Source organism: Penicillium antarcticum (assembly GCF_028974205.1).
Source record: "Penicillium antarcticum strain IBT 31339 chromosome Unknown utg000009l_segment0_segment0, whole genome shotgun sequence".
NCBI classification, from domain to species: domain Eukaryota; kingdom Fungi; phylum Ascomycota; class Eurotiomycetes; order Eurotiales; family Aspergillaceae; genus Penicillium; species Penicillium antarcticum.
The window spans coordinates 1,843,012-1,870,517 of NW_026695307.1; the positions used below are offsets into that span (position 1 = coordinate 1,843,012).

The 27,506-nt window shown below is 50.9% G+C and overlaps 6 protein-coding genes across 6 annotated transcripts; all 6 read right to left on the reverse strand.

Moving 5' to 3' along the window:
• Positions 1 to 866: 866 nt before the first annotated feature.
• atg1 (serine/threonine protein kinase ATG1) lies at positions 867 to 3,898 on the reverse strand (the record flags this gene model as incomplete). Its single annotated transcript, XM_058467125.1, has 3 exons — positions 3,765 to 3,898; positions 1,086 to 3,702; positions 867 to 1,027 (listed from the first exon to the last, which is right to left on the reverse strand). Exons 1-3 carry the CDS (start codon positions 3,888 to 3,890, stop codon positions 867 to 869), a joined length of 2,904 nt encoding a protein of 967 aa, XP_058314971.1. The 5' UTR covers positions 3,891 to 3,898.
• A 1,034-nt stretch (positions 3,899 to 4,932) lies between these two features.
• On the reverse strand, positions 4,933 to 7,668 carry N7508_009063 (putative phosphatidate cytidylyltransferase; the record flags this gene model as incomplete). Its single annotated transcript, XM_058467126.1, has 2 exons — positions 4,933 to 7,076; positions 7,131 to 7,668. The coding sequence occupies 2 exons, from the start codon at positions 7,666 to 7,668 to the stop codon at positions 4,933 to 4,935; spliced, it is 2,682 nt and encodes an 893-aa protein (XP_058314972.1).
• A 264-nt stretch (positions 7,669 to 7,932) lies between these two features.
• On the reverse strand, positions 7,933 to 10,224 carry N7508_009064 (diphthine--ammonia ligase family protein; the record flags this gene model as incomplete). The annotated part of the gene is made up of 1 exon (XM_058467127.1): positions 7,933 to 10,224. One exon carries the CDS (start codon positions 10,222 to 10,224, stop codon positions 7,933 to 7,935), a length of 2,292 nt encoding a protein of 763 aa, XP_058314973.1.
• Positions 10,225 to 11,241: 1,017 nt separating this feature from the next.
• sebA (putative C2H2 transcription factor (Seb1)) lies at positions 11,242 to 12,980 on the reverse strand (the record flags this gene model as incomplete). The annotated part of the gene is made up of 2 exons (XM_058467128.1): positions 11,242 to 12,359; positions 12,440 to 12,980. The coding sequence occupies 2 exons, from the start codon at positions 12,978 to 12,980 to the stop codon at positions 11,242 to 11,244; spliced, it is 1,659 nt and encodes a 552-aa protein (XP_058314974.1).
• An 8,719-nt stretch (positions 12,981 to 21,699) lies between these two features.
• N7508_009066 (thioredoxin-like protein 1) lies at positions 21,700 to 22,864 on the reverse strand (the record flags this gene model as incomplete). The annotated part of the gene is made up of 3 exons (XM_058467129.1): positions 21,700 to 22,465; positions 22,572 to 22,719; positions 22,789 to 22,864. The coding sequence occupies 3 exons, from the start codon at positions 22,862 to 22,864 to the stop codon at positions 21,700 to 21,702; spliced, it is 990 nt and encodes a 329-aa protein (XP_058314975.1).
• A 756-nt stretch (positions 22,865 to 23,620) lies between these two features.
• On the reverse strand, positions 23,621 to 25,952 carry N7508_009067 (heme peroxidase; the record flags this gene model as incomplete). The annotated part of the gene is made up of 3 exons (XM_058467130.1): positions 23,621 to 24,332; positions 24,792 to 25,531; positions 25,590 to 25,952. The coding sequence occupies 3 exons, from the start codon at positions 25,950 to 25,952 to the stop codon at positions 23,621 to 23,623; spliced, it is 1,815 nt and encodes a 604-aa protein (XP_058314976.1).
• Positions 25,953 to 27,506: the final 1,554 nt, after the last annotated feature.

Here is a 27,506-nt window from a genome sequence, read left to right on the forward strand (position 1 = left end):
GCATGCAGGGCCGAGAATATATAGCCAAGGCCGAAGTCTCACATTCCAAATTCCAACATCCTGTTAGGGTTAGAGGTCAACGTGGACAGGCAGTTCATTTGACATTTAGGCATTGGTAGCCTGTTCACAGGAGATATATTTGAAGAGATATAAATGCCAAGACAAGAAAGACCACAAGAAAAGTGCACGATCACGCCATAGTTAGGGTTTGATCATGCCAAGCACTTTCACCTTCCCCTTTGGGACTTACATATATATATAAATATATATATAAGTTGCTTGTAAACATCATAGTAAGTTTCCTCGATTTCTCTATGTACAATACATCTTAAGCAATATCTGCATTGCGACCAAATCTTCACCAAAAACGCCCTGACCTCCAAATTCCCAAACCAAAAATCAAGTGCCAATCTGTATACCGTGGGTGCCCAGGTCAAACGCCAATCCGTGAACAATACAGGAAAGAGAGAGGAAAGGAAAAAGAAGTGGTCAAAAGGGGAATGAGGAGAAGGAAAAGGATAAAATAGGGAACAAACTGAACTCCCGGGCCTAGTACTGTCGTGCTGTGGGATATATGGCAAAGTGTAAGCGAAAAACGTGAAAGGTGTGACAAAAATAGAAAAATATGAACGAAGAAATTAGCATCTTCGTAAAGACGTAGATAGCATCATAAATGAGGTGAAGTCAGCTTCAGGCTAGCTGATATATAGCCAGTCGAAGAAAGGCGAGGAAGAATTTCCTGGAAGGACACTTGTTCACGCGTAGCTCAGTATGTTCTAAGCTAAACAGGGCCAGGAGTATGAAACCACGCGTGAAGATTGGTTCAGGGGTAAAATTCTCAATGGATTTCAAGATCGATGACAGGTTCACCTAGGTGGTGTTACACCTGTTGTAGGCGCCACAGATACGATATTAGACGGAGGCATCTTCCCCGCACTACCCACTGGCGTTGAAGCTGATGACCGCTTTGACAAGGTGGCAACCTTCTTCCGAACAGATGCGAGGCGGCCACGCATACTGGAGACGACTGTGTGTACGAGTTAGATCAGAAAGGAGTGGTGAAATACATAGAGCAGACTACTTACGTTTGACGACGACTTGCCGATCCTCAACCATAAGATCATCCAAGATGACCTTATCACTTGGCTGGGAACTGCTCTGGCGGTCACTGGCACTGCCGGACCCAGATCGTGTTCCGTCATCCTCGAGGACAGCTTCAAGCATGCGGATGGCGGTGACGTATGTAATCTCGCAGTTGGCGAGATCCTCGCCGGTCAATTCATTGATTGCTGCAGCCCGACTCATTTCGAGTGCACGGTCGTACATGAGTCTCTCGGCTGTGACACCGGCACTCACTACGACGTCTGCTGATGAGCCTGAACCCGCGGTAGAACTAATGGAATGGTTGTTCGGGTGGTTGGGGTGGTCTGGGGGCAAGCGTCGTTGACCCTCGATGAGTTTCATTCGCACGAATTCTGCCTTCTCGATCACTTCGTTGAAACGTCCGCGTACCCATTGAACGACATAGTTGATCCGGGTACTGGCGACCGCACTCATGTTGTCTTTATTCGAAGGTGACTCGCCGTAAACTTCTTCACGGTTCTTGCGCGACCACCAAGCTCCGGCAATGTCCATCGATTTGGCGAGCAACGCCAACGCCTTGACATACAGTACCAAGGCCTCCTCGGAAAGCGTGACGATGGCATCGACTGTCAGTCCATCGTCGGACCCAGCCGAATCAACATCGTTACCCATGGGCCTTGCAGACGGATCAGTTGGCGCTGAAGGTGCTAGCGGAACGAGCTGCTTGTATTTGACTTCGGCAAATCCAAAAACCACATCACTCCGAGTGGCACATTCCTCGATAGCTTGGACAGTCTTGCAATCCTCGTCGGATGTGATATTTGTCTTTCCACCTTCGCCCATGATCATGAGACTTGCTTGTGCAGCAGGGTATGCGGGGAATGGGTTGTAAGCTAGAGGCGGAGACCGTCCACCTTTCGTAATAGCAAGCGGAGGAGAGAATCCCATGCCAAACAGACGGCCGCTGGCCATGTTGAGTGCTTTCGAGATCGCTGAGGTCGCGGACGTAGGGCTTTGTCCATAGCGTCTCTCATAAGAATGCTGGCGCTGGTGCGTTGAATCTGCACGAGCGCGATTTGAAACAACCTGCATGGCTTTGGCCGCGTTGGCATGTGGAGTGGATGGTGATACTGTAGGTAGACCCTGCGTTGTGGCGCGACGAGATCCGGCACCAGTCTGTCCTGGACGAGTGAACCCACCCTGGAGACGTGGGCTGTGAGCTAGTTCATCCGCAAAGGCATTGACTTCGACTGCGCGCTTCTCAACAACTACGTAATCTCTTTCAAAGGCCACTTCCTGCGCAGCCCGATCCCGCTCCTCCTGGGCACGAACTGTCGATTCGCTTGCCTTGGGTGAGCCGACATTTGTGTTCCGGTGCCTTTGACGTTCCATGGCTGAGGTTGTTGCATTGCGATCAGTCAGCTCCTGACGTCCCGGGGCAGTGGCAAGGCTGACAGGACCAGGCCGTTTAGGTGGCGTACTTCCTCGTTGCTGCTCCTTGGTAATTCCCGATGAAGGCCGGTCCGCACTTCCCGTGCGACGCATTTTTGTGGCAGTGGGTGGAGTCCCTGATTTCTGCTGGCCATAAGAAGCCCGATGTCCCATGGGATACGTGCCCTTCTCATCCACTGGATCATAGGGAGACTCCTCGGCCTTTGCTTCGAGCTGAGCCGGCCGTGGTGATTGAGATGGTCCAGAAGTATCAAGGGAAGGTCGCCGAGCTCCAGGAATATCATCAGCCACCAGTCCGGGAATGGGATCATTGATCACGTTGTTGTTAAAGAATTCAGGGAAGTTCAACCGCTCCACCGGGTTCCGCTTCAAAAGGCCCCGGATCAGCTTTTTGATGTCGTCCGAGGCTGGATTCTCTTCAGGGAAGCGAATACGGTCCTCGCCCTTTTCGATCTTCCGTAGCAATTCTACATGGTTAGTGGCCCGGAATGGGGGACGGCCAACCACCATCTCGTAGAGCACAGTGCCTACAGACCACAAATCGGCCTTGGCATCATACTTCTCATACCGAAGGATCTCAGGTGCCATGTACAGTGGGGAACCACAAAGTGTCTCAGCCAGCGAGGTAGCTGGTAGAGAACGAGCGAAGCCGAAATCCGCAATCTTGAGCATTGGTAGTGATTCGATTCCAGTTGTGGGTTCATAGGAGTCATCACTGCCCTTGTAAGGAATCACTTGGGCAGCTCCACTCCGATAGGACGATGGGGAGGGACAGAGGAGGAGGTTCTGAGGTTTGATGTCTCGATGGATAAGGTTTCGGTCTCGAAGAAATTTGAGCGCACTTGAGAGCTGCTTGAGGAAATGTCGGGTCACCACTTCGTTGAGGGATCCACCAGGTGAATTTGGATATTTGGCGATCATGTCTCGTGTGTATCGATGTGTTGCAAGGGTATCCCGGCGCTTAATGAACAACGACAAGTCCCCCAGCGCGCAGTATTCCATAACCAAGTGAATATGAGAGGTCGATTCATGGCAGTCGATAAGAGCCACGATATGAGGATGATGGAGGCCTTTGAGGATATCGATCTCGGATGAAAGGTTGTCCTTGAGCTTTTTGTTCAGCTTCGAGAGGTTCACGGACTTGATGGCTACGTAGGTTCGACTTTTCTAGCAGATAAGAATCCATTAGCATCTGCCATAAATATTCGTGATAAAGGATCAAGACTTACCGTATGCACGCCCTGGTAGACTGTCGCGAAGCTTCCTCTGCCGATCTCGTCCAGCCGTGTATAGCGACCGATGGACATTTCCGGGCGTGAGGGGTCGCGTGAGCGCCTCGAATGCTGAGACGCCATGATTGCGGGACGCGCCGCAGCCTCTTATGGCTGTAGAGACTCTCGCTGGGGATAACCAGGTGTGAAACACACCCCAGCAACCACAACTACCGCGGCAGCAATGAAGATGTACAATACTGGAGGCCCATCAGGCTTGGACGATGACGCTGCCAGTTGCCCGGGGGAGCCTGGAAAGATAAGGAACCGCCGGGACAACGGGTCTGGGTAGGTACTGGAAGAGTGCCGTGGAACTGGACAGGCGAGCTCGGGTTATAATGTGAAAGTATGTACTTCTAGCAAACGGAGCTAGATGGAAAGCAAGAAGAAAGGTATGTATAGAAGCGAGTTTGAATATAGGGGAGGCAAAAAGGAACTGGTCTAATGGAAGGGCAAGATGATGTGATGGGGGAAAGCTGGACCCAAGGATCTCCACGATTGGGGGGGGTGTGACCCAACGATAACGAGTGACAGGCGGTGATGATCTAAGGCGGTCAGGAGGGCGGAGTGGACTGATTCGGGACCACAACAGATGAAAGGTCAATATGGAGAGATAGAGATATGAAGAGGAGAGGAAGTATCAAGAGCAGAGAAAGATGAAAAAGATCAGAAATGAATTATCCCCCAAGGTGCCCGTCAAAGGAAAGGAGTTGATATCATGCACTGGTCATGTGCTTATCGATTAGATAAGGCCGAGATCGGCGGTACAGATCAGGGGCGATCTATGACATACAGTAGAAAATATGTTCAAACATAGTAACGAGTTAAGAGTAAAGATATCTTCCGGCTCCTTTTCGTCAACTCCCTTCCCCGGATTCCCAGGGCAGCCTTGGGCTGAAATTGACCTATCAAACTGAGACTCGACACTGTAGTACGGTGAAGCTTATCTGCAGCCTATACCAGGCCCTAGCGCCCTGAAGGCAGATACGCCATGCTAGGCACCCAATCTGTTGACTCATATGTACACGCTATGTCCTCTTTAATATCATACACAGAACTGATGCAGAAAAAATCCCCGAGCACAAAAAAGCAAACAAATCGCATCTATGCACATCAACGTGGCGTGTCAAACGCCAAGACCCCGCACTAACAGCCACAACACCACGGGGACCACGACGTTATCATTACAACCAGTGAGGATCGCTTCGGTGGCGCTAGTTCCAGCGGCCGCCAGAACCGCCTTGCACGAAGTCCAGAACCAGAAGTGAAGGGAAAACGGCCCCCGTGCCACAACGCCTTCGACGCCAGACACGGGCCATCCCCCTATTACCAGCCAGGCACGAACTATGATCAGCCCGATGGTTACCGCTGCCACAAAAGCAACACTGCCTTCGAGGGACTTGCCCCCTCCCCAGAACCATTTCAGTCGACCGTAACGTCGGCCGATGAGGGATGCCGCTGCGTCGCCCATGCCCACACAAATAACACCACTCGCCATGCTGACGTCTCGTGATGGGATTTCCCATCCAGCCCAGGGTCCCAGGCCGGTCCGTGGGAGGTCGGAGATAGAAAGCCAGAGCGGGATAGAGCAACCGATCAGCAGGAAGATGTGGGAGATGATAACCGGGCCTCGGTGATCCCGGCCGTCAACATACGGCGCCAGGAAATTGGTGAGTGGTCGCGAGATTGGGGGTAGCTGGGACGCGCGGTATAGGTCCAATAGAAGGAAGACCGAAAGGACCAGAACCAACGCCAGGGCGCAGAATGCGGGGTCGACAAAAATAGTAGGCAAGAACATCAGCACCATCATCCCGTGGAAGATCTTGCGGCGCGTGTCGACTTCGGCAACACTTTTGAGCTGAACGACCACAAGCAACCCCGTCAGCAGCACGACTGCGCAGTAGCCACTGAGCAGGAGGCGAGTGCTAGCTGCACCGAATGTAGTCTGGCGGATATGTTCGATCGACCCGAAGAAGCAAGATGCACTGAGAACATCTTCGTCAAGCCGAGGGGGCAGTTCAATCCAGTATTCCAGGTTCAACATGAGAATCCAGAAGCGGACGTTGGAGAAGTTGCCGAACAGATATCCTACAGCCCAACCAAACGGATCTCGGCCTTGTAGAGCGCGCTCTGCCACATAGTTCCGAATAGGTCCGATGATGATCAGCAAGGACGCAATGTAAACGAGCAAGGCGTACAGCCATTTGCGGACCTGTGCCTGGGCATGAGTGAGCGATAGGAAGGCAGTAAGACCAGGAGCCATCTGCTTCTTGCGTCGGCCACCAGCCGTGGTTCGAACGCGCTCCTCTCGAACAGCCTCATCAAACGTAGAAATGGTATGGCGTCGGCGTTGCATCTTGCGAGAATATTGCTCGAACATTTCCTCAGTGAGGGTCTTTTCAACCGCAGATGCAGGCTCTGCCGAAGGACCACGTTGAGAAGTCATCTGCATAGTCTTCGTCTTGCGCGGTCTCGCAAACGAATGTCCATTCGGAACATCGCTATCTGATGAAGCATCGTCCGAGGCACCAGTCCGACTTAGTTTCTCACAAAGTCGATGGTCAAGCATGTTCAAGAATTTTCGCGCAGAATGCGAGCTGTTCGGGGGACGGCGGAACTTCCAGCTAGGAATTCGAGCCAGAGCAACCTCCCAACGCAGGATGTGTCGACATGAAGCGAATAAACACATGCCACCAAGCCATAACAGGGCTTTTAAAATCTCCGCTTGGGGAGATTCAGCGAACAAGTACAGATTGATCAAAGCAGTCGTCAAAAGCTGCAGCTCTGCAGGAAGAACGCTGGTCGTCAACAAGAAGTCTAAAGTGGGTATCAACGCTTGATGCAAAGGGAAAAGAAGAATTAGGGACTCCGCATCGAACCCTCGAAGCGACAGTGGTTTTGGGATGGTAGAGTCCAGGGAAAAGTGTTCGGAGACGACAAGTGGAATCAATGTCACCATCCAATGCGAGATGCTAAGTCCATGCGTCCAGTTTTGTAGTGGGATAACAGGCGCGGGTAGAGAGGACAGACTGAGGATGATATTAGGCATAATAAGCACTGGGACGTGACCAGACAGAGATAGTGAAACAAAGATCGGGATCAGGATCGGATAGAGGAGGGGAGCCGGGTCGAAACTCGCGGGGAGAGAGAAGAGCGAGCGTTTCGTAGACAGGATGTGCCAGATGCGCCAGCTTCGGCCTTGGGATGCACGAACGAGAAGCGGATAGGCGGCATAGAGGCTCATCACCACGATACAATGGGTAATAATCTCTGTAAATCAATCAGCATCTCCCATGCCATTGTAATCGTAACATTTCCACGTACCTTTCTTCCAGGCCCACGCTACGGACCGCGCGCCGTTCTGGTACAGCACGACAACGCCAACAGATATCAAAAGCGCAGCTTCCAGTAACCGACGCAGCACCTCAATTCGTCTGGTTTGTCTAAACTTCGTTCTAGCCTCGAAGGCCTCTTCCTCCATCTCCTCATCGGAGCTCCGCCGTGAAGTGCGCGAGACAGGTCGCGCGAACGAAGGCCATGGCCGTAAGCTTGGCAACCAAGAATCCCCCTCCCCAGACCTCAGGCCCTTATGTAGGCGCAATGGCGGGGCGGGTAGGCCTCGAAGTATCCCGGTGCTCTCATCGTCTGCCTCGGTGCCGCTGTCGCTAGGCGTGCGCGAGGACCTTGAGTAGGAGAGGGGGTGGAGGAGGTCCCCGTATTCGGAGGGGGTGCTCGAGCCGATGCGTTGGCTTCTGTGGTATGGATGGGGTGAACGATTAAATTGGCGCAGGTTCTCGGCCACTTCGGGGCTGAGGGGTGTACTGCTGCGAGGTGTCACTTGTTCTTCGTGGAGCAAAGTCATGGCACCATTCTTATGTTGAGGGATGCGTCATGTCGCGTAAGAGAGTATGAGGATAGAGAAGGGTGCGCTTGAGTCCAAAGGGGGGGAGGAAATCGTAAATGTTAGGAACGTGGCAGGCTGTTATCTCTGAACGCGGAGAGGATTTTGCCTATCACATGAAAGCGGACTGTGCGTCGGATGACATCGTTGTTTGTTGACTTTGAGGGTTTTCTGCTCAATGCTTGATATTTTCAAGCTATTGCTGTTCTGTTACTGCGAATATGTCTAATGTGATTGTTGCAAGATAATGCCTGCACCCAATTTTCGTCCTCCTCGTCCCCAAATCGATCGGCATGGGACAACCTGTCCTGGCCAAGCTTCGGACAGCGAATAGGAAGTGTACAACACAGCCTGAGATAGGCTAGGGTTCTGAGAGTGGGTCTTTATGGCCAAATTCAAGCGGTCGTCCCATGCATCGTCAGACAATCCAGCCTCAACCTCAATACTAATGTAGGTGTATTGGCCGTCCATGGTGGTGGTGTAAGCTGGACCTTCTGCGGTACCAAGTTTGACTTGTTCGCATCGGCCACCCAGACCTTGCCATTCGATATCACTTCCTCGTGGGAGTTCGTCGACCTGAACAGCCAGGAAAGGGGGGATGGATGTGGCAGACTCGGAATTGAGGACAGTGAACTTGGGCAGAAAAAGTGCGGCGGCATCAGAAGTCACTTCTTCCGTGCGACGTCCGTACTTGAGATCCCACGCATCCAGTTGAGGACCTTCGTCGTCATCTTCATCTTCATTGTTGGGTAGAGCGTGCATGTTTTCCCAGAGGCGCCAGGCCACTTGAGCTTGAGCAGCAGCTTGTTCTCCGCGAGCCAAAAAGGCCACGACACCAAGCCACCAGTCAACCTGCGTGGCTTCACCAATCCTCCAAAGATGCTGGAGAGCTAGCACAGCTCGTAGACGGTAGTTTTCAAACGGTGACTGTTCTTTTTGTGCCATCTCCATAGAGGCAGGGTCCAGAGGAATCTGGCCAGCGATGTGTACCAACCTGCTGTTGTTCTGCAGTGGAACAGACATGGCTTGTGAATATGGTCCGATGTTTGCTGGTGCCCAGTATGATCGCGACTGAACGTGGAGGCCTTGACGCAGGTCTCTCGCACACAGATCAACCACAAAGGAGACCATCACTTTGACATTGGATGGTAGACGGTCTCCGCAGGCGACTGTAACTCGCGCAGGAGGATTGGGTTTGTTGAAGAGCGACACGTAGACATCGTTCATGGAACCAAAGTCGCCCATTGAGTTGAGCAGGACGGTAGCAAAGACGATGTCATCTGTTGATCGTGTACCCGACTCGGCCGGTGAGGCGGTCGTCAACGCTTGCACGACCTTGTCTGCAATACCCTTCATCTGCTCTCCTGTCCCAGGACCAGCCTCGGGGGCAACAATATTGGAGATAGTCCACGACGAACCAGTCTGTCGGTGCACAGGTTCACAAGCAGTCCACTCAGGAGACGAAGCACTTGTCCCAGTTACCACCGAAGCACCCTCAGAACCCTCCTCATAGTCCCTGTCCCTTTCCAAAGCCTTCTCAAAAACCCCATCCAACAACCCAGGCCTCCTAACATCCCCAGGAGCAACCCCATCACCACCATCCTTAACTTCCACTCTAGCCCCAACAACCCGAGCAAAAGCAACGCCCCCCTCTCCCACCCTAACATCCACCGCGTCAACCCCAATCCGTCCCTTCCACAAGAAATCCGGCCCATTAAGCGCAAGAGTCTCATACTCACCCCCCTCACCCAGAACAGCCCCTCTCACATCCTCACCCCCAGCAAACCGCCCCATAGCCTTCCCAATCCGTCCCCTCACCCTCCGTCCCGCATTCGCAGATCCAGAAACATCCTCCCAAAGAAACCCCTCATCCAACCCCCCCGAAGCAACCTTGATAATCCTCGCATCACATCCCACGGCAGCCATATCCTCCAATAACCCCGCCTGCGCCACAGCCAATGGATCGGCAATTCGTGCTTCCGGCGCTGGAAGGATTGGATATTGCCATAGCCAGGCTAAAGGCGTGAGACCTAGTCTTCCGGCGATATTCTCAATTCGGGTGCGTTGATATGTTGATAGGATTGCGCCTGCTGAGACGGCGTTTGCTTCTGGGTGGGCCCTTTTGATCCTTGTTAAGAGTGGAATGAGGGATTCTGTTTCATCTGCCTCCTCGGGTGTAGATGTAGATGTAGATGTGGTAGTGGTGGTGTTTTTGTAGATGCGCGATGTATCAACTGCATTGCCTTTGATAGCTTCTCTGTACAGTGGGATGCCGAGGGCTTCTTCGTAGAGAGGGATTATGCTGTGGCCGATTGTTTGGTACATGAAGCTGTCGATGTCTTCTTCTTCGTCATTGGCATTGTCGGCTTTGGTGGTTGAGGGGGACGGCTCTGGGTAGAGGTTTGCTAGGGCTACCACTTGGTGGCCGTTGCGGATGCAGTGGAGGATTGAGTAGAGGGAGTCTTTTCCTCCTGATATTAGGGCGATCACGTTTAGGCCTGGGCTTGGTTGGGCCATCGTGTTTTGGTTTGGTGTGTGTTGGAGTAAGAATTGGCAGTTGATGGGGGGTTATTTTTGCTGGGTCTGTTATCGATAAGGCGATAAGTGGACTTGTACATTTTCATACTTGAGTTTATTGTTTACTATGGCGTATACGGTAAATCGAAGGTAATCAACTTATGATTCAATTACTGAAGTGTACACTGCTACATTGGAAAAGATTGTGAGATTATGATGTAATTGATGCATGTAAATCAACATCTAGAGATGTGAACTGGTACCAACACAAATGGGGTATGTAGCAATGATGAAAAAGGGGGAGTGGTCAAATTAACTTATACACGAATGTGACCAGCACAAGGAAGTAGAAAAGGGGGACAAAACAAAAAAAAAACAAAGCACCAAAAATATTACATCGAATAAGGCAAAGCAAGATGAACGAAACGGTAAAAGAAGCGAAAAAAAAAAGTGAACAGGATGAAAGAAAGTCACAAGAAGAGAAAGAAACAGGGTGTACACGAAGAGAAGAGCCCAAAGGCAGGGTAGAGATCAAAGGTGAGGCACATTGCTCACGCCGAGTGTGGTCCAGAAGAGATATTGGGAGAGACAAAGGAAAAAAAGAAACAAAAACACAGGGAGGAAAAAGACAATAAAGAAAAAAACAGACAAAGGAAATATTCAACACCCCCAGCATCTATACGATGAGACAGATGCCAACATTCAGTGTTCCCTTTTTTTGTTATTTTTTGATTGCTCTCTCCATGGACCAAAAACACTGCGCCCATGTGTAAACTCGCCAGAAACCAAAACCCGCTTTGAGGGCATAATCACAACCCGTATGATCCCCGCTGAAGACAATCGCTGAAAAGATGGGGATAAACCCCTTGCCCCGTACACCAATACCAGGTGTAAATGCCCAGACGCCGAACCCAAGACCAAAGTCGAGCTTCCAGCCAGAAGACGACAGAATGTATAATTATATGCAGTAGGAAGCTCCTGGTCTCGTAATACAAAAAAGAAAAAGCAAACATGGACTTAGGCCAGGTCGCGCTTGCGCTTTTTGGCCGCCCGGCGGTCCGAAGATGAGCCACCGGCGTCGGCAGCCTGGTCATACATGACATCGGCTAGGGCCCCGGCGTCGTGTTGATCATCGTAGGAGATGGAGCCGGTGTCGCTGGTGTCCAAGACACCCATGACCAGCGAGCCAGCACCGTGGGTGCGGGCGTGCTGGGCGAGGTTGTCGCTGCGGGAGAACTTCTTGCCGCACTCGTTGCACTCAAAGGGCTTGTCCTGGGTGTGCAGGGAGCGGTAGTGACGCTTGAGGTGCTCCTGGCGACGGAAGCGACGAGAGCAGAGAGTGCAGACGAAGGTCTTTGATGGGTCGTCGGTCAGGGACTGCTTACGGCCACGGCGGTTGACTGAGACGGGGGCAGACTCGGAGCAGTCGGCGTCAATAGAGCCATCGTCCGAGCAGCAGTCGGAGTGGCTGCTCTCAGAGAGCTTGCGGGCCTGGGCCTCGTCCTGGGACGCCTTGCGAGACTTGCGGACGCTGCGCTTCTTGGTCTTGGGCTCTTCGAAGTCTTCTTCACTTTCAGCTTGGGGCTGGGCGGCGTGGTTCCACTCGAAGGAGGGGAGGCCGTTGGGCATGAAGGTCTCGGAGTCGTCTGAGTCCTCGAGGCTGTGCTCGCTGAGGAATCCATCATCCTCGACCGAGTAGGTGGTACGCTGGCGCTTGTCGCCGAGGTAGACGGCGTTGGCGGCAGGGTGGAACTCCACCAGACGGTTCAGCTCGTCATCCGAGTCGAGGTCGGAGAAGCTGTCAAAGGTGGGCAGCGAGCTCAGAGGGTCTTGGGTCGAAGCACTGAAAGAGGGAGATGGGTTCTCGTTGACAGGGAGCGTCACAGACGCACTGCCAACCACAGCACGGGGCTCCTCCTCCTCGCACGACAGAGTTGGCAGAGGGGGGAGGTCCTGAGCGGGCACATTGACGGAGGGCTCCACGGTCAGCTGGCGGGGGTCGCAGAAAGAAGCAGAGAGGCTCTGGGGAGCGAGCAGATCGTTCGGGACGGGGGAGGGGGAGGGGGAAAGCGAGGGGCAAGAAGTAGCAGACAACAAATCGGAATTCTGAGTGATAGAAGGGGGGTGAATGAAGACTACATCACGATTAGCTTTCTCCCTTGCATGAAATCTCCACAATTCTGCGGTATCATAGGCTGTGATCTATAAAACTCACCAGGCGTCATCGGTGGGGAGTCGGTACGGGCCCAGTCGGGGTTGGCCAGGATTTCCTGGTGCACATCGGTCTCACAGCCCTCCTTGACACCTTCCACCTTGTCAAAGGTGAAGAAAGTGTCGTGAATGGGGGTTGGGAGCGCGCCATGGGCTGAAGGTGGGCTGCTGATGGAGCTTCCCGAGGACGACAGTGGAGGAGTCGACGGGAAAGCGTACAGGTCGTGACCAATAAACCGAGTGTCGATGGGCATCAAGGCGGGAGAGCCCTGGACCATGATGGAAGGCTTCATTTGGGATGGCTGGGGCGAAGCAATGGGCGTCAAGCTCATGTTTGCTCCACGGAAGGCATTCGTGGTTGCCATCTGGTGCATGTTCATCATGGGCTGGGGCGAGTACAGCGGTTGCTCCTGACCATACTGCATCTGTCCATAGTACATCTCTTGCTGATAGTGGCCTTGTCTCTGTTGTGTGGAGTCGGGGTAGTATGCAAACGAAGGCTGTCCTTGCACCGAAGTAGGTGCCATGTGGTATGTTGAGTCCATTGTACTGATGAGAGTCAATTGATATTCCACTGTTTGCTTGATGTATTATACATACCTGGTGAAACGCGGTAACCAAACGAAAGGCTCACGTCAAATTAATATGATTATAATCGAAGTTGATTGAAGTGTGGTGTGGTGTGGTGTGGTGTGTTTGGTTGAATGAATGATACCAAAGCTATTAGGTATAGGAATGAGTGTGTGTCGAAGGAAAGACAGGTTGCTGGGAACCGGGAGACAATAGTTAAAGGAAGGGAAGAGTCGAGATCCAAATAAATCCACAGAGGAACCCCAAACCCAAAAAAGTACAAATAAAAAAAAGGACTTGATAGAGAGAGAAGACAGAAAAATAGGCGGGGAAATAAAAAAAAAAGAGAGATGAGAGAGATAGCAGGTCGCGGTGGGTAAAAGAGTGATCTGCTATTCTACTTGCCGGGTCACTAGTGTGGGCCAGGAACCGGGTACTTTGTCTCATTAAATATTATATTTATATTTATATATTTATGTATATATATATAAAATGAGAAAATAAAATCACTAATATTCAGTCTGGGGGGAAGGCCAATCGCATGTAAGTGGGGCAAACATTAAAATTAAATGAATTTACTCGGTCACTGCCCCAAAAAGAGTATCTCCACCATTGATGAGTGGTGTCCAATTGTATAATGGTAAGATGATAATTCGTAGTATTGGAAGAGGTAGCTTGTCACCTTCCCCCAACCCGTTAACACTGTCGACAGTATGTGCCTGAAACAGGCCACGAGGGTGCGTGCCAGCGGAAATCCTTCTCTTATCAGCAAAGTCGGAGTAGTATTTTCAGTACAGTACACGCCCCACGCTGTGTGCCGTCCTGCGATCGACATTTTCTCGTCATTTCAGCATTTCAGACGGCACAAATGATCCTCCACTGGAAACTTTAGCCAGTCCATCACTTACCCCTTTGGGATTGCCCATAGCTCACCGTGCATCACGCAAATCCAAGTCGCTGAGGACTTGCCTCGCCGATCAGCCATCAACGGTGGCGACCGTGCTACTTCTTAATCGTGAAACGGTCGGTATTGGCTACACCTTTTCCACGCTTACTCCGATTTCATATGATCCTTTCTCGACGCGGGGATCACCGAGGATGTATTCTATAGTCACATTCTAACTTCAGCTTTAGCTTCGGCTTCAATGTTTGACGTGAAAACAATAATTGAGGCCACTAGTTGCATCAGTTTGCCACATGGATCCTAATCAATCGCGTGTGTTTCTTTCCGACCGCTGCAAGGGTGCGCGCACTGATTATCTGTACTCTGTTGGATGTACATGCACACGTACACTATACTGTACATGACAAAAACAGAATTTACACGTCAATAGCATCAAACTTCAATATCCAATACAGTGTACAGGCAGGCAGCATGCAAGCCCAAAGGCGATATTCATCCAATTGCGCGGCCTACTGCAGGAACCAGCTGCGGGGGGCACAGCCGCGAGAACCACATAGGCAACTGAAAACGCTTATTGGATGCAACTTAGGGAAAAAGACTCAAATGCCTTGGAGTGTCGAATAAGCGCTTCGGGAAAGTTTCCGGGTGATTGGTTCCGGATGCCCTAAGATGCATGATTGGGGGTGTGAATGTCTCGAAGAGCTGAACACATGCTCCCTTGGAGATTACCTTACCACCCACCAGGCTTACATTGATGTTGGCCCAAATGTAGACGCTTGCAGTTGGTCTCACCAGTACATCATTGGGCATGGTCCGCCGTGGTCGCGAAGTGATGTGTTCCGATTGCATGGTGATGTGATAGCACGACTCGTCTCACTTGATGACCTGTAGATCCGGGGATAAAGGCCAATATGTACGTACCGTGATCTGTGATGGATCGCAACTTGGAGAGGCGCAGAATCCGACACATCTAGTATGCATGGTGCAAGGTGGTAAGTTGACGGTTGTGGCACAAACTCTACCAATCCCAGTTGACCTGAACTTCATAATCTTGTCCCTCTACGGCATTTCATCATGTCGGAAACCCGCGACACAACCTGATTCGTCTCTAAAGATAGTGTCTCCCCAAGTGTCCACTTGCAAGGCCCGCTATTCCTTCACGGGCCAAGTGTCGGCGCACGGCGGAAACTTCCACCTTCCCCTGCCAATGATGTGCGCCGCGGTGGACTTGGGAAATTGGGGTCTGATCAGTTTAGCCAAAATTACTCGGTGTTTATCCACTCTATACACCATGGCTTGCCCATAACTACCCAGGGCGACTGGAGTAATCACTCCGAGGGTTGCAAGGGAGTGTTCGTATTAAATTAGAGATGCATGGAAGGCTGTCATTCTCTCTTCGAGAACAAGTCCACTTAGTGCTAACCCACAATCATTGGTATTAGATAACTGTACATTAAGCTCGCAGCTTGGGATACCCTCATTCTCAATTTTGTGTCATATTGCCTTTGAAACTATTTGCTTGATTCTCCCAAATCCTGGCCGCCACCGTTGTCGCACAGACAGAGTGGATAGTGAAGCCCACGGGCTCGAAGCTAAAACGAAGAAACCAAAAAGAAGCAAAAAAAAAAAGTGGCACTATTTGGATTATCGCCTTATTTCGATCGTCGAGCCTGTGCTCAACGGACTCGCCATGAGAGCTTCAAGCTCACCGGGTCCAGAACAGAGACACACCAAAAAAAAACTGGGAATGGCCTTACACGGGCTACACGGGAGTACACGGGATAAAACTAAGCTATGGCAACTACCAACGGCCTAGGGGAATTGAAGACCTTCTAGCCTCGAAACCAACAGCTCTAGAAAGACGTGAGTGGAGCAGACTGGAGATTGACGCGGGCGGGCAGTTCCTAGTTCCATAACTAAAGGCCCGCGGAAGGTCCTCCAATGCAGCCGAGGGAACTAAGTGGTCCTCTATGGACCTTGATGGACCCCGAAAAACAAAGAGGCATTGCCAGTTGATCTGCCAAGTATACTGAAGTAAAGGGAGCAATGGAAAGACACCAATCGAGGAAACGGCCGTGCGATTTGGAAAAAATAAAATAAAAAGGTTGCTTGGCCGGGAACAGGTACACCTAGGTTCACTTCCCCGACGAATCATAGCGACCGCTGGAATATGGGAATTGTGGGAATATGGGGCAAAGAGAGAGCTCTCAAGAGATGCAAGAAACCGTTTGGAGATCCTCATGCTCGTATCCGACACACAGAAGAGGTGACTAGTCGAAGCTGTCACTTATGCATAGCATGGAGAAACTTACTGAGGTCCGAAGGCCTGCGCCCGTCAAGCAAGGGTTCGATTGGAATGCATGTCGCCTCTAGGACAACTTCCACTCCGTAGAGTACCCACATGATTAACAGTGCATTTACATGTCAGCCAAATCCACCCACAATTGACAAAGGCAACAAAATAAACGCAGGAAAAAGAAAAAGATACGCAAATTCAAACGCCACCCGGATTCGGGATTTGGACAGATCAGACCATATGATACACGCCTACTTGGACGCAAAAGGTCACAAAGAGAGTGGAGCAAAGACGGAGATCCGCCTTCAAGGTATTCACCTGCCGATTCTCAACGGCCCTTAGCGACCAAGATACAGAGATACACTTGCAGGGATCAGTATTTGCCTTGACACTAGCGCCCGTCACATGGAACGGCTTTCTTGGATCTAACACTGAGACTGAGTAGTTATTCGTCTCGTTGAATCATGCCATGGCGTAGTCGAGGCCCTGTCGTGTTGTCTGCGGAACGGACCCAGTCATTGAGAATTGAGACTATTACTTGCGTGGATAGTGGCTCCGAGGTTTGAGAGCACGGATGCCAGATACCAGACATTCCAGGAGAGTGGGCTTGACAGCGGGAATTGAGGGATATTCAGATCCGCGGATTGCCGTTCAAATCACTAGACTCTGTCCACTAACCTGCACTATACTGTACACTTATCTGTTCCCTTCAGGTCTGCAAGAACCTCCAACATAGGCAAGATAGTGATAGTGTGGCTTAAAAAGACAAACCATACTCTATACGGAGACAGTAGAAACCAAAGTGACATACGCAGATCCTCCATGTGGGGGAGCAGGTCAACGGTGGATTCGCTCTTGGTCGGCCCTTTCCGTTGAGCCTGAATCTGAAACAGCCAGTTCACCGTATCTCGGGACAGAACACGCGTTTTGAGGCCTATGGTTACACTAGCGTGCACCGGGGCCTTGGCGAGTTTTTTTTTTTCCTTTTTCTTTTTCCTTTCCTTTTTTTTTGACAGTAGAGGCGAGACCCTCTCGGCATGGGAGGCGTTGCATTATTGTTCATGGTCGCTTTTTTTTGCGGAGCCTATACTTTGCGGTGTGCTCTCGTGGAGTTGCTCCATCTTGGGAGAGCTTTGGCCTGATTCTGGTCATTGTTATACGACTTTGCTGGATACAGTAGGAGTTGAGAGAAGAACGTGGGTGGATTAAAGTAATTGACTAATGATTACCAATATGCCACTTATTGCTCTAAGTAACTGTCTATTCCAGATTGTTCGAGATAGGCAGATGGATTCGAATTTTCTTAGTGGCATCTCTAGGGCTGTTTTCGCCTCCTTATACAGTGGTCTCTAAACCGAATCAGACAGTAAGCCCGGTTTGACAGTTGTGGCTATTTAATCTATAGGATATAGATACACAGCACTGCCACCCTCTAACCTTGGAAGTGGCTCTACGCACGGGACGCCCTAAAAAGAGCTTCACACCGAAGCCACAAGGTCCTCGGAGCACGTGTCTCAGCGAGATGTCATGTTACATTCAAACTCAAGCGAATTGCGGGGGGAAACTCGGCTAACCAGTTTCACACCGTGGCGAATCCATGGGACGCATTCAACGCCGTCGAGGAGCATCTTTTACCTGTTTGGGAGGTATCTGCAATTCCGACACCGTAGACATAGGGGTACCTAGGTGTACACGTGCAGAGCTCAACTCCAGTGTACGGAGAGTACTTCGTAGGCGCACTTGATTGTGGGAATGTGTGGACTCACGGAGAATTTCAGACAAACTTTGACTAGAGCTTAGCCCTAGACTGCATATGTTTCACATTCAGTTCCTCGGTATCCGCATACTCCGGACTCCAGAATCGCGATCTCAGTTCCAAAGTTTCCTCCGACACTAACCCCAGTATGGTATTCAGTCCCTGCCCTTGCCACCGTGGTTTACCTTTAGATCAGCCATGCTATCGCTCGCTACCTGCTATTCTAGAAGAAATGTACGCTCGGATCTCCCACTATCTACCTTGAACCTACACATGTCCAACACACTTGCCGGCATGGAAGAACGTGGAAAAGCTACGGGGAGGACAGAGGTTCGTTTCGGGTAAGATCTTCTGCGCATCTGGGAGTCCACACACAGCTCGGGGTTCATTTCCTAGAGATCCCCTAACACTAGCACGCTAGCACAACTAGTACACAAGCATATTCCTAAGCCTGAGATATAGCAAAAAGCAAGCACAACCAATGGCGTTATCACGACCTTCACTTTGTTTTCAGAATTTTACAAAAGCTTCTCTTTTCGGGAATGGTTCATGGAACCCCCCCCCCACTCGTTTCCACCCGAGGTATGGATCAGCCTCCGGTGAGCCCACAAATTAGACAAGAGGATCGAAATTGGCACGATCTGTGTGCTGTACTCCCTGGTAAAATACACCACCCCCAAAATGCGGAGATGAAACTATCCCGTGGTGCATTAGACCCAACTTGTACATCTCCCAATTGGCTTTTTGCGAGGCTATTCACACTTGGAGACTAGCTTCCTGTTCCTGACCCAGAATGATTTCCGAGGCCTTGGCTTAGGAACTGCTTTTTCTCCCCGGAGGCTGACCCAATTATCGGATGTTCCTGGATGGGGACCTCGTGGACCAATTGATTTGGAAGAGTTGGAGTATCCCGTAGAGGCGATTTGATCCTCCGATGTCGTATCTTCTCGGACAACCATTTGGTACGACTGGATCCCAAAAGGCTGTCCACCAAAGAACACAGTGCATTATCTGATCTTGCCCCCATATCGGGAGCCCATATCTGGAGCAACGGAATGGGCCCGAGATAGTGGCACCCATGGACAAAGTTAAGTTAATTCTACGTCAAACTCAGTGAATATAGACTGGAAAAAAAAAAAAAAAAAAAAAAAGGTACACGACAAGGTTCAACATTAAGTTCTCGCGTGAGGAATATCTTCAGCCTATATCCCGTAGTTCGTATCCACCGAAAATACCAGGAACCCTGCAGAATGCACCATAACCTCTCTAGCGATAACTATATGTAAGTGGCGCAAGTCTAAGTCAGACTCGGGAAGATACCGTCGAGTGGATGACCGTGTCTATCACGATCGCCCGGCTCCATTTCCCATCAGATAGTGTACGAGCCCACGGCTCAAAACCAAGGAAGGGGGCTAACGTTGGAGCAGATCATCTCACTGCTCGTACGTAAGACTTTTGACACAACTCATATTGGGAAAGGTGGGCGTGTCTATGCCAATCACCAAAGATTCAGCTGTCTTCCATTATCCCAGCCTTAGCCTTTCGTGCAAGCATGCAGCATGCACGCCAGCGTCAGTGGCGAATCTGGTCCGACGCGCTGAAACCATAATCACAGCTGAGCTGAAACTTGGGTCGGGAGCTTACTCTCGGTGGCGAGTATACATGAAGATATTATTCGATTATGCACATTCCCTTGCATCTCAAATTCCCAGCTGAAGGATCGGTCCAGGTCGTGTCTCTGCGCATCAACAGCGAGATTGCCAGTCTGGCCGTGGCCACTGCGCTGTCCACTGACCAATTTCTTCCCTCCCGCACACATCAGTGGATACAAAGCCAACACGGAGCACGAGCACAGAATGCGGGAAATACGGAGTACACGGAAACGCACAGCCTACACAAAACTAAGACACGAGCACAGAACAAGCTCGTATCAAGGAAGCGGGTCTTTTGAATGCGATATCTGCGCAACATTATCTAAAGTTCTCTTCATTTTGTGGTTTTGTCCGCCCGAAAAACCAGAGCTGGAATCCTTGGGTCGGGTACATCGTGGATCGGCGCGATCACGAAATAACACATTTGGTCCCAATGTACGGATGAAAAAGACTTGAACCCTGAAACCTGAAACCTGAAACTCAAGCCAGATCCAGCATCCACTTCAACACAGAATCATGCAGCTATGAGGTCGCCGTCCATGGATCCGGGTCCAGTCCATCTTCTTTGGGCTCAGGCACCGATCAAAACAGTGGGACTGCAGGTAAGGAAAAAAACACGCTTCCCGATCGAGAACTACAGACGAGAATGATTGAGATTCTACGGAGTCCATGATACTATATATGGACGTGAGACGGAACTGGAGGCGGCCGGTGACCATCATTTCGAACATTTTCACCTCGCTCTCGGTGAAAGAGCCGCCACAAAAGCCACCGAGCTGCTACTGAACTGCTATAGCGAAACTGGCGAGTTTGCCGGCGGCTTTTTGCAGCGTGGAAAATCGGGACCTTGCTCGTTCTGCCAAGAGGCAGAACTCCAATTGCGGACCACGACCAGGGACGCCCGTCTCCATTCTCCATTCTCGGCTCTCCAAGCTCCACGCTTTACGGCCCGTGTGAACCAGTTATTCTGTGCACGTTGTGCGTCCAGGACGGACCGTATGCCGGTCGGCAACGTGCGTGTATTTTACGAGCCGGGAGCGTCCCGGTGTGGATTTACCAGGCCGAGATATGGATATGCACGAGTACCGCCGGAGATCCAGTGATGCAATTCAGCATTTCACCTTAATCCAATGGAATGGGGTTTGCGTCATGGTTTTAATTTCTTTTCTGTGGATGTGGTATGATGGTGTGGTTTCTAAACCCGAAGGTCCTTCTTTGATTTTGGGTCTGGAGATCGGCTGCTAAGCGTACCGATAGGATGGGGAATGTGTATATTTCATATGTCTGCTCTGTGACGGTCCTGCTGGGCTCCCAGATTAAAAGAGCAGCGAAGATAAGACCAATGAGAGTATGCAGCTCCAGCGGCTCCAGCTGGACACGGTAGTTGTCGCAGTACTGATAAATGGTCTCAGTGAATGGTTAAAGTGAGATCACGCTCCCATTGGGAGTCAGTCTCTTCCTATCATGTATTCCAAAATCTCATCATCGACCATGATAATATGAAGAAGAAAGGGAAAATCTTTCAACGAAAGGAAAAGTTCCTCGCGTCAGTGCTTATGTAATCCATTTCTTTCTGTGTGCGAAACGAGACTGCTCGGTGAGGGAAGGAGCTCGGAAAAACCCACCGCCCGGGCAGGACATAAAAGCTCGAAATCGCCGGGCAACTTTCTTCTTTTCTTCTTTTTTTCTTCGTGCGGCGGCGCAACTAAGGATTACCCGTGTTGCCTGGACATCCACGGTCATTTGTCTGGCCTTCAGTGATGTACCCCAGGTGTCAGTTGTGCCACAGAGAAAAGGAATTGCACATCGGTTCTTACTTTATAGGTCTTTCTGATTCTTTAGGATGAGACCTTTTGGTTTGGGATCGAACATCTCCCTTTCGGGACTAGTTTTTAGTGAACTTGAATATGATATTTTTTGATATTGAATTTGCTCTGTGTGGCTTTCATTATTGTAAACACTGCTGTGCTCGGTACTCAGACAAACACTGCTTGATTTTGATCAAGACTGCCAAGGCACCTCCCTGCTCCAAGCTCAAACTCAAGCTAAGCTGTCATGTAGAATTCTTTTATCCAGTAGTCTATGTTTACTCGCCAGGCTCATCACCAATCTTCTCCAACTTGCCCATGGACCTCTTCTCACCCGCCTCACCAATAACCCGGATGCGATCCACGCGCAGCTTCTCACTCTCCCCGTCCCCATCAACAAAGAACAAAACCAGCGAGGTAACATTCTGGAAATTGACAAACCGCAACCCAACCGTGGCAGTGGCAGTCTTCTCATCCCAATCCCCATCCTGAATCTCAACCTTCTGCACAGGCGGGATCCCATCCGCCTCATCAAACCCAAGCACATGAGCCGTATTCTTGTAAACATGAATACTCCTCGGCCGCATAGGGGTCTCGTCATCGCCATCGGCAGGTGGAAGCGAAGTGATCTGAAGCGAGTGCACCTTAAGCGTGGACATGAATGGGATGTAGAGCATGAGCTGCTCGTCCGTGTCGCTCTCCACCCAGTCGGCGGCGCTGCTCTCCTTGCCCTTGCCCTTGCCCTTGCCGGCCAGGCTGGATGGCTTCGATGTGTCGAACAGTGTGCGCGGCGCTGCGAGCTCCGTATCCCGGTTCAACAGCTCCAGTCCTTTTGGGTCGACTTGGTCCGTGATGTCGGTGTAGCCCTTGGCCACTGTGCCGCCGATCCAGGCTTCGCCTGAGCTTCCTTCGCCGGCGCCGGCGTCATCGGATTGACTTGCTTCTGAGGCGAGTTTTTGCACGATCGAGTTCAGTTTTGAAGGGTTGGCGCCCTTGACGGTTTCGTTCACGCGGCCGTTCTTGAAGACGATGAAGGTTGGCATTCTAGAATCGAGTTGTTAGCTGTGGTTCAAGGGTATGTAGTTCCATTGTTGTAGGGTCCGGTTGGGCTAGCTAGGCTGGCTGGGCGGTTCTTGTAGGATGCACATACGCTGTGACGCCGTAAGCTTTGGCGAGGTCTTGTTGGTGGTCGACATTGATCTTCGTGAAGGTAATTTGGTTCGGGCGGGACAGCTGTGTGGCCAGCGACTCATAGGCTGGCGCGATAGCCTTGCATGGACCGCACCAGTCGGCGTAGACTGGATGTATCAGGTCAAGGTTAGTGGTTGCTAAGACAGGGTCAGCGGGGTAGAGTCCAGGGAACTTACAGTCAGCAACGACTAGGCGAGATGCACTGAGAAGCGAGGTGAATTGCTCCTTTGAGGAGATCTCAACGACGGACATGGTGAAGTTGGGGTGGGAGGAGGGATGATTGTGGATGGAAAGAGGTGTGTTTTGGTGCCTCCGAATATGTCATCAGCCCCTCTACATAATCAACTATCAACCACACAGGCTATCTAGGTGTGCTAGCATGCTTTGAACATTGTTTTCTAGCTGTTTTGGGTGATTTGGTTTGATTTTGGAGAAACTAGAGCATCTAAGTTTTTGAAAATTGAGGTTTATCTATATGTTTGGTAGGATATATTTCGAGGTGTGACTGGAGGCCAAGCCCAAATATATCTTAATGTTTAGGGTTACTATGAAAAGTACTCGACTGACTCGCGATAAGCATAACCAGATTTAAGATTCCCATGTAGCCATCCAACACAGCATTTGTCTCACCAAGACATTAGTTGAAATTAAGACCGGCAGCTGTGGGATCCCCCAGGAGGATTCAAAACTGCACCGAGCGCTCAAGGCACATCCGATTTAAAATGCGACGAGACAGACGAGAACAGTCTTGACGGACCTCGGCTAATCCTCGACAATTGGTAAGTGTTGCAGCCTCGACCGAGAAGATCTGGTGCCAACCTACAGCGAGATTGAGCCCACGAGCAGGTCGTGAGCTGCAACACTGCTGCAACAGCATCCGCCCGAATAATTTGCTCAGCATAGCAAATATCCGGAAGCGCAGACCAATCCAGTTGGTAGATGCGAGCCCTGCTTGCTGCGGGTTACAGCAGACAGAGGGAAGAATTCATCCGACACTCAAAATCTGCTTCACCCTTCCACAGCAAAAAGAATCTTCAGCCAGAGACTGCACCCCCGACACCCAATGACAATCTCCCCATGCTCGGCCTCTCTTTCCAAATCATCTTCTGTAACCAAGAATCCCCGCTCATCACCACATCGACAACCGCGATACCAGCAGTCCCCATCCTCGCCCTCGTCGCAAGCGAGATCCTCCAAATCCACAATCTCCAGCCCAGTGTGGAAAACCTCACCACCCTTCTCTGCCTTCGCCCTATCCAGTCGAAGAGAACGGTCATATTCGGCGCGGAGGAGGGGGTCAGATAGTGTTTTATAAGCGGTGGTAATCTGGTCAATGGTATACGGCTGTCGCGGGGAATCGTTCGATCGAAAGAGGGGGTTAGACATAGATGTAGACGTGGAAGGGACCGCAGCCGAGCCACTGAACCCAGGATCTTTCGCGACAGCGCCCGCTTTATCCGGGTGGTGTTTTAGCAGGGCTTTGTGGTATGCGAGCTTGATTTGCTGCTTGGACAGGACCATCCCAGCCGAAGATCCAGTAAAAGGCAGACTGAGGATCTCGTAGAAATCGCCTATATGAGTCATTGTATCTGTTCGCCTCGCGGAGGCCGGGTCGATTTGGGATGTAGTGTCTTCTGGCTGGTTGCGCGGTGTTGATCCCGTGTTGGGCTTGGTCCTCGTGCAGAGGGTTGCGCGCTGGGTAATGGTGACGCCTCGAAGTCTAGCGTAGAGGTCTGACCGCGTGCATATCAAGATTTCCCTGAGAATCTGGGGTAGGTTGGTGAAAGCGGGGTGTTTGGGTTTTTTGAAGATTGAAATTGGAGGGCACGCCACTTGGGTGAGGCCGTCCCGGACCCATACTTCCTGTTCTCCTTCAGCTTCCACTTTCGCATCTACTCTGCTTGTATTCAGGTACCGCCTATTCTACTATCATTTTGAACAGATCATCCACAGTCGCGGTGCAGCTCTCTACAAACTTTGCTGGCAATCCAATAAACTATACTCTACTCACGAATATACGACAATCACTACAATGATCACCATGACGAAATGCAGTAAGAATGCAAGGAAATCTAATATTTCATTCAAATGAGAAGAAATTTCGGTGAGCAATTGACTCGGATATCAAGACAGGAAAAGAAATGCGAAAAAGGACATTTAACCCAAGCAACTCGCTTACTCGGAAGCCTTGAAGATGAAGCGGTCCTCAGGCTTGACCTGGAAAGGCACACCAAGCTCAATGAGCTTGACAAAGACATCCGAGAACTCCTTGAAGAAGACATCACTGTCCTTGGCATAACGGTCAACGTGCTGCTTGAATCCCTTGTCCTTGATCAGGGCAATATCGGTGGGCAGCATCATGAGAGTCTGAGTGGTCTTGTCAGTGAACTGAGTAGGGCCGTTCCACTTCTTCTGGTTCCACTTCTCGTCGACGAGCAGCTTGAAGAAGTCGTTGCTGAAGACGGTAGGGCTGAAGTCCCAGGGACCATCGAAGCCGGAGCGGTCACTGTGAGCTCGGCCCAGAGCGTGGGCACCGATTAGAGCGACCATCTCGCGGTCGTCAAAGCCCATGCGACCGAAGACGTCGCGGATATGACGGTGGCCCTGGGCGGCGTCGGGCAGACGGCCGTCGGGAGTGCAGGCGGCGACGTCCTTGTCCTCACGGCCGGGTCTCCAGGGGATCGAGGGACCACCCAGTTCCTGGATAGAGCAGGCACCGGCCAGAGTCCACAGATCGGAGTAGGTGATCCAGGGGAACTGGGTCTTAATGGGCTCGAGGAAGTCACGGGCGTGCTTGAGACCGGCGTTGGCGCCGTGGTCAGACTCGGGAGCGAATCTCATGGTGGAGCCGTTGCTACCTCCGGTGCCGGTCTCCTTGTCATAGGTACCGCTGGCGTGCCATGCGAGACGAACGAGGACCTGTGAAGATGTCTTATGAGCCGTCTGCTTGAGCTGCAAGCTTGCGGGGCTAACTTACGGGACCATAGCTGCCGTCGTCATAGTCGGTCTCGTTCTGGAGACGGAGAGCGATGGCGTCGTACACCTTCTGGTAGTCGGCCTGGGTAGGGACGAAGGGGCCCTTGGGGGAAGCGCCGTTCAGGTAGAGGTACGCACCACCGGCACCGAGAGCAGCGATACCGAAGGCCCAGATGCCAGCGGAGGAGGACTTCTGGGAGCCAGCCTCAGAAGAACCAGCCTCAGAGGAATATCCGCGACGAGCAGAGGAACGGAGACCCTGGGGGATGGCAAAGCGAGTGCTGCGCGCAGCAGGACGGAAAGAGGAGGTCGCCGGGGTCGAGCGAAGGAAAGCCCGGGATGCAGTTTTGGCAGCCGAAGCCATTGTGAAGGAAGGTATGGTATGAAATGAAATGAAATGAAATGAAATGAAATGAAATGAAGGAAGTCTAATGGGTTGCACAGGAAAGAAAACAGAGAAAGTATAGGTACACCACGAAAGAAGGGAAGAACCGGGAGCCCTAAGTACCTCTCATGCTACTCATACTCCAATAGAAGCTGCTGGAACAGCCAATCAAGGGGGCCACATATGCGATTTGCCTCGGCGTTGACGACTCTCCGCATTCTGCTCCCCGGGCTGTCACGGCCATTTACCGATTGCTTACCGCCCCTATCTTCTGGCTGAAAGACTGCTTTCTACTCAGACTGTTTCCCTGTCCAAATTGACCTTAATCCGAGAAAACCAACAATATCTGTCATATGTTCCTCGGAGACAGACTTGCCCTCGGACAACATTATTAACAGCAAGACTCTGCTTGGCCAATTGCGTCCTTTGAGACCCACCACCCCTCCAGCTTACTGTACATATCGGTCTAGTCCGCTCACTAATAACGGCAGTCTGGATGTATGACTTTTGCATGTAGATAAGCTATTTTATTAATATAGATCGCTTCCATGATGCAGAATTAACCTTTTTACATTATCAGGGGTTTCATGGTTCTGATTACTATGCCCTAAGTCGCCATGATATATTCAGAAGTCTCAATTGGAAAATGTTCTGCAGAACCAGGCACATCTACAGAGAGGAAAAGGACTTTGCCTCAGTTTATTTGTAGACCAAACAGGCATTGGCCTAGAATTATTGAACATGCCCCTTATATATTACACATCAGCTCCATGGAGCAGCAAGATAGAGGTACCGCGAAACAGAGAATACTTTGTGCAATCCTTTCCAACACGATTCTTGATATGATTTTGAATCAAAAGAGTCGGCCTCGGAACATGACGAGTACCCACTAGTCTTCGTAACGTCCGGTGATATATCAGCTGTGTAATATGAGGATCCATTCCTGGGTACGGCAGACATCCAGAACAATTCCTAGTGCAATATATAGAGGCAGGCGACCAACAGGCAATTATAGGTGCCTTGCAGAAGTATTGAACGCCCCGAGGGCATTATCGGGTCATACATGGCTTGTGCAAGATGAATCCGAGCAGGGTGACATCTGCTTCTGCAATGTATGTCTTACATGTTGAGGGTTGAAGTCAACTGCTGGGCAGGGAAGGAGGGAAGGACACAGAGGAACGATGGAGGACCGAAAGCGTATACGGTGAGACTTGGGAAGGCTGTAAATCGGCTAGAATTCTCAAGGTGGGACAATGTGTAAATATAAAATTCCATTAAGTATCTGGGATGTCCGTCGTAAAAAAGTCCTGCTGTTCGATAGATACGAACACCAGGGTGGAGTAGACGCAGCTCTGCTAAAAACTGTTTGGTTTTGATATGCCACGAACGAACGATTAAAAAATCACCCAAGAGACGTCCAGTGCCACGAGAAGGCACCACGCGGGTTATGTGGGGGTTATCTATGAGCTTGCGCAACTTGAAGTGTTGATCCAATTCCCGACATTAAAGAATTGAAGGAACCCTTGAGGTTGA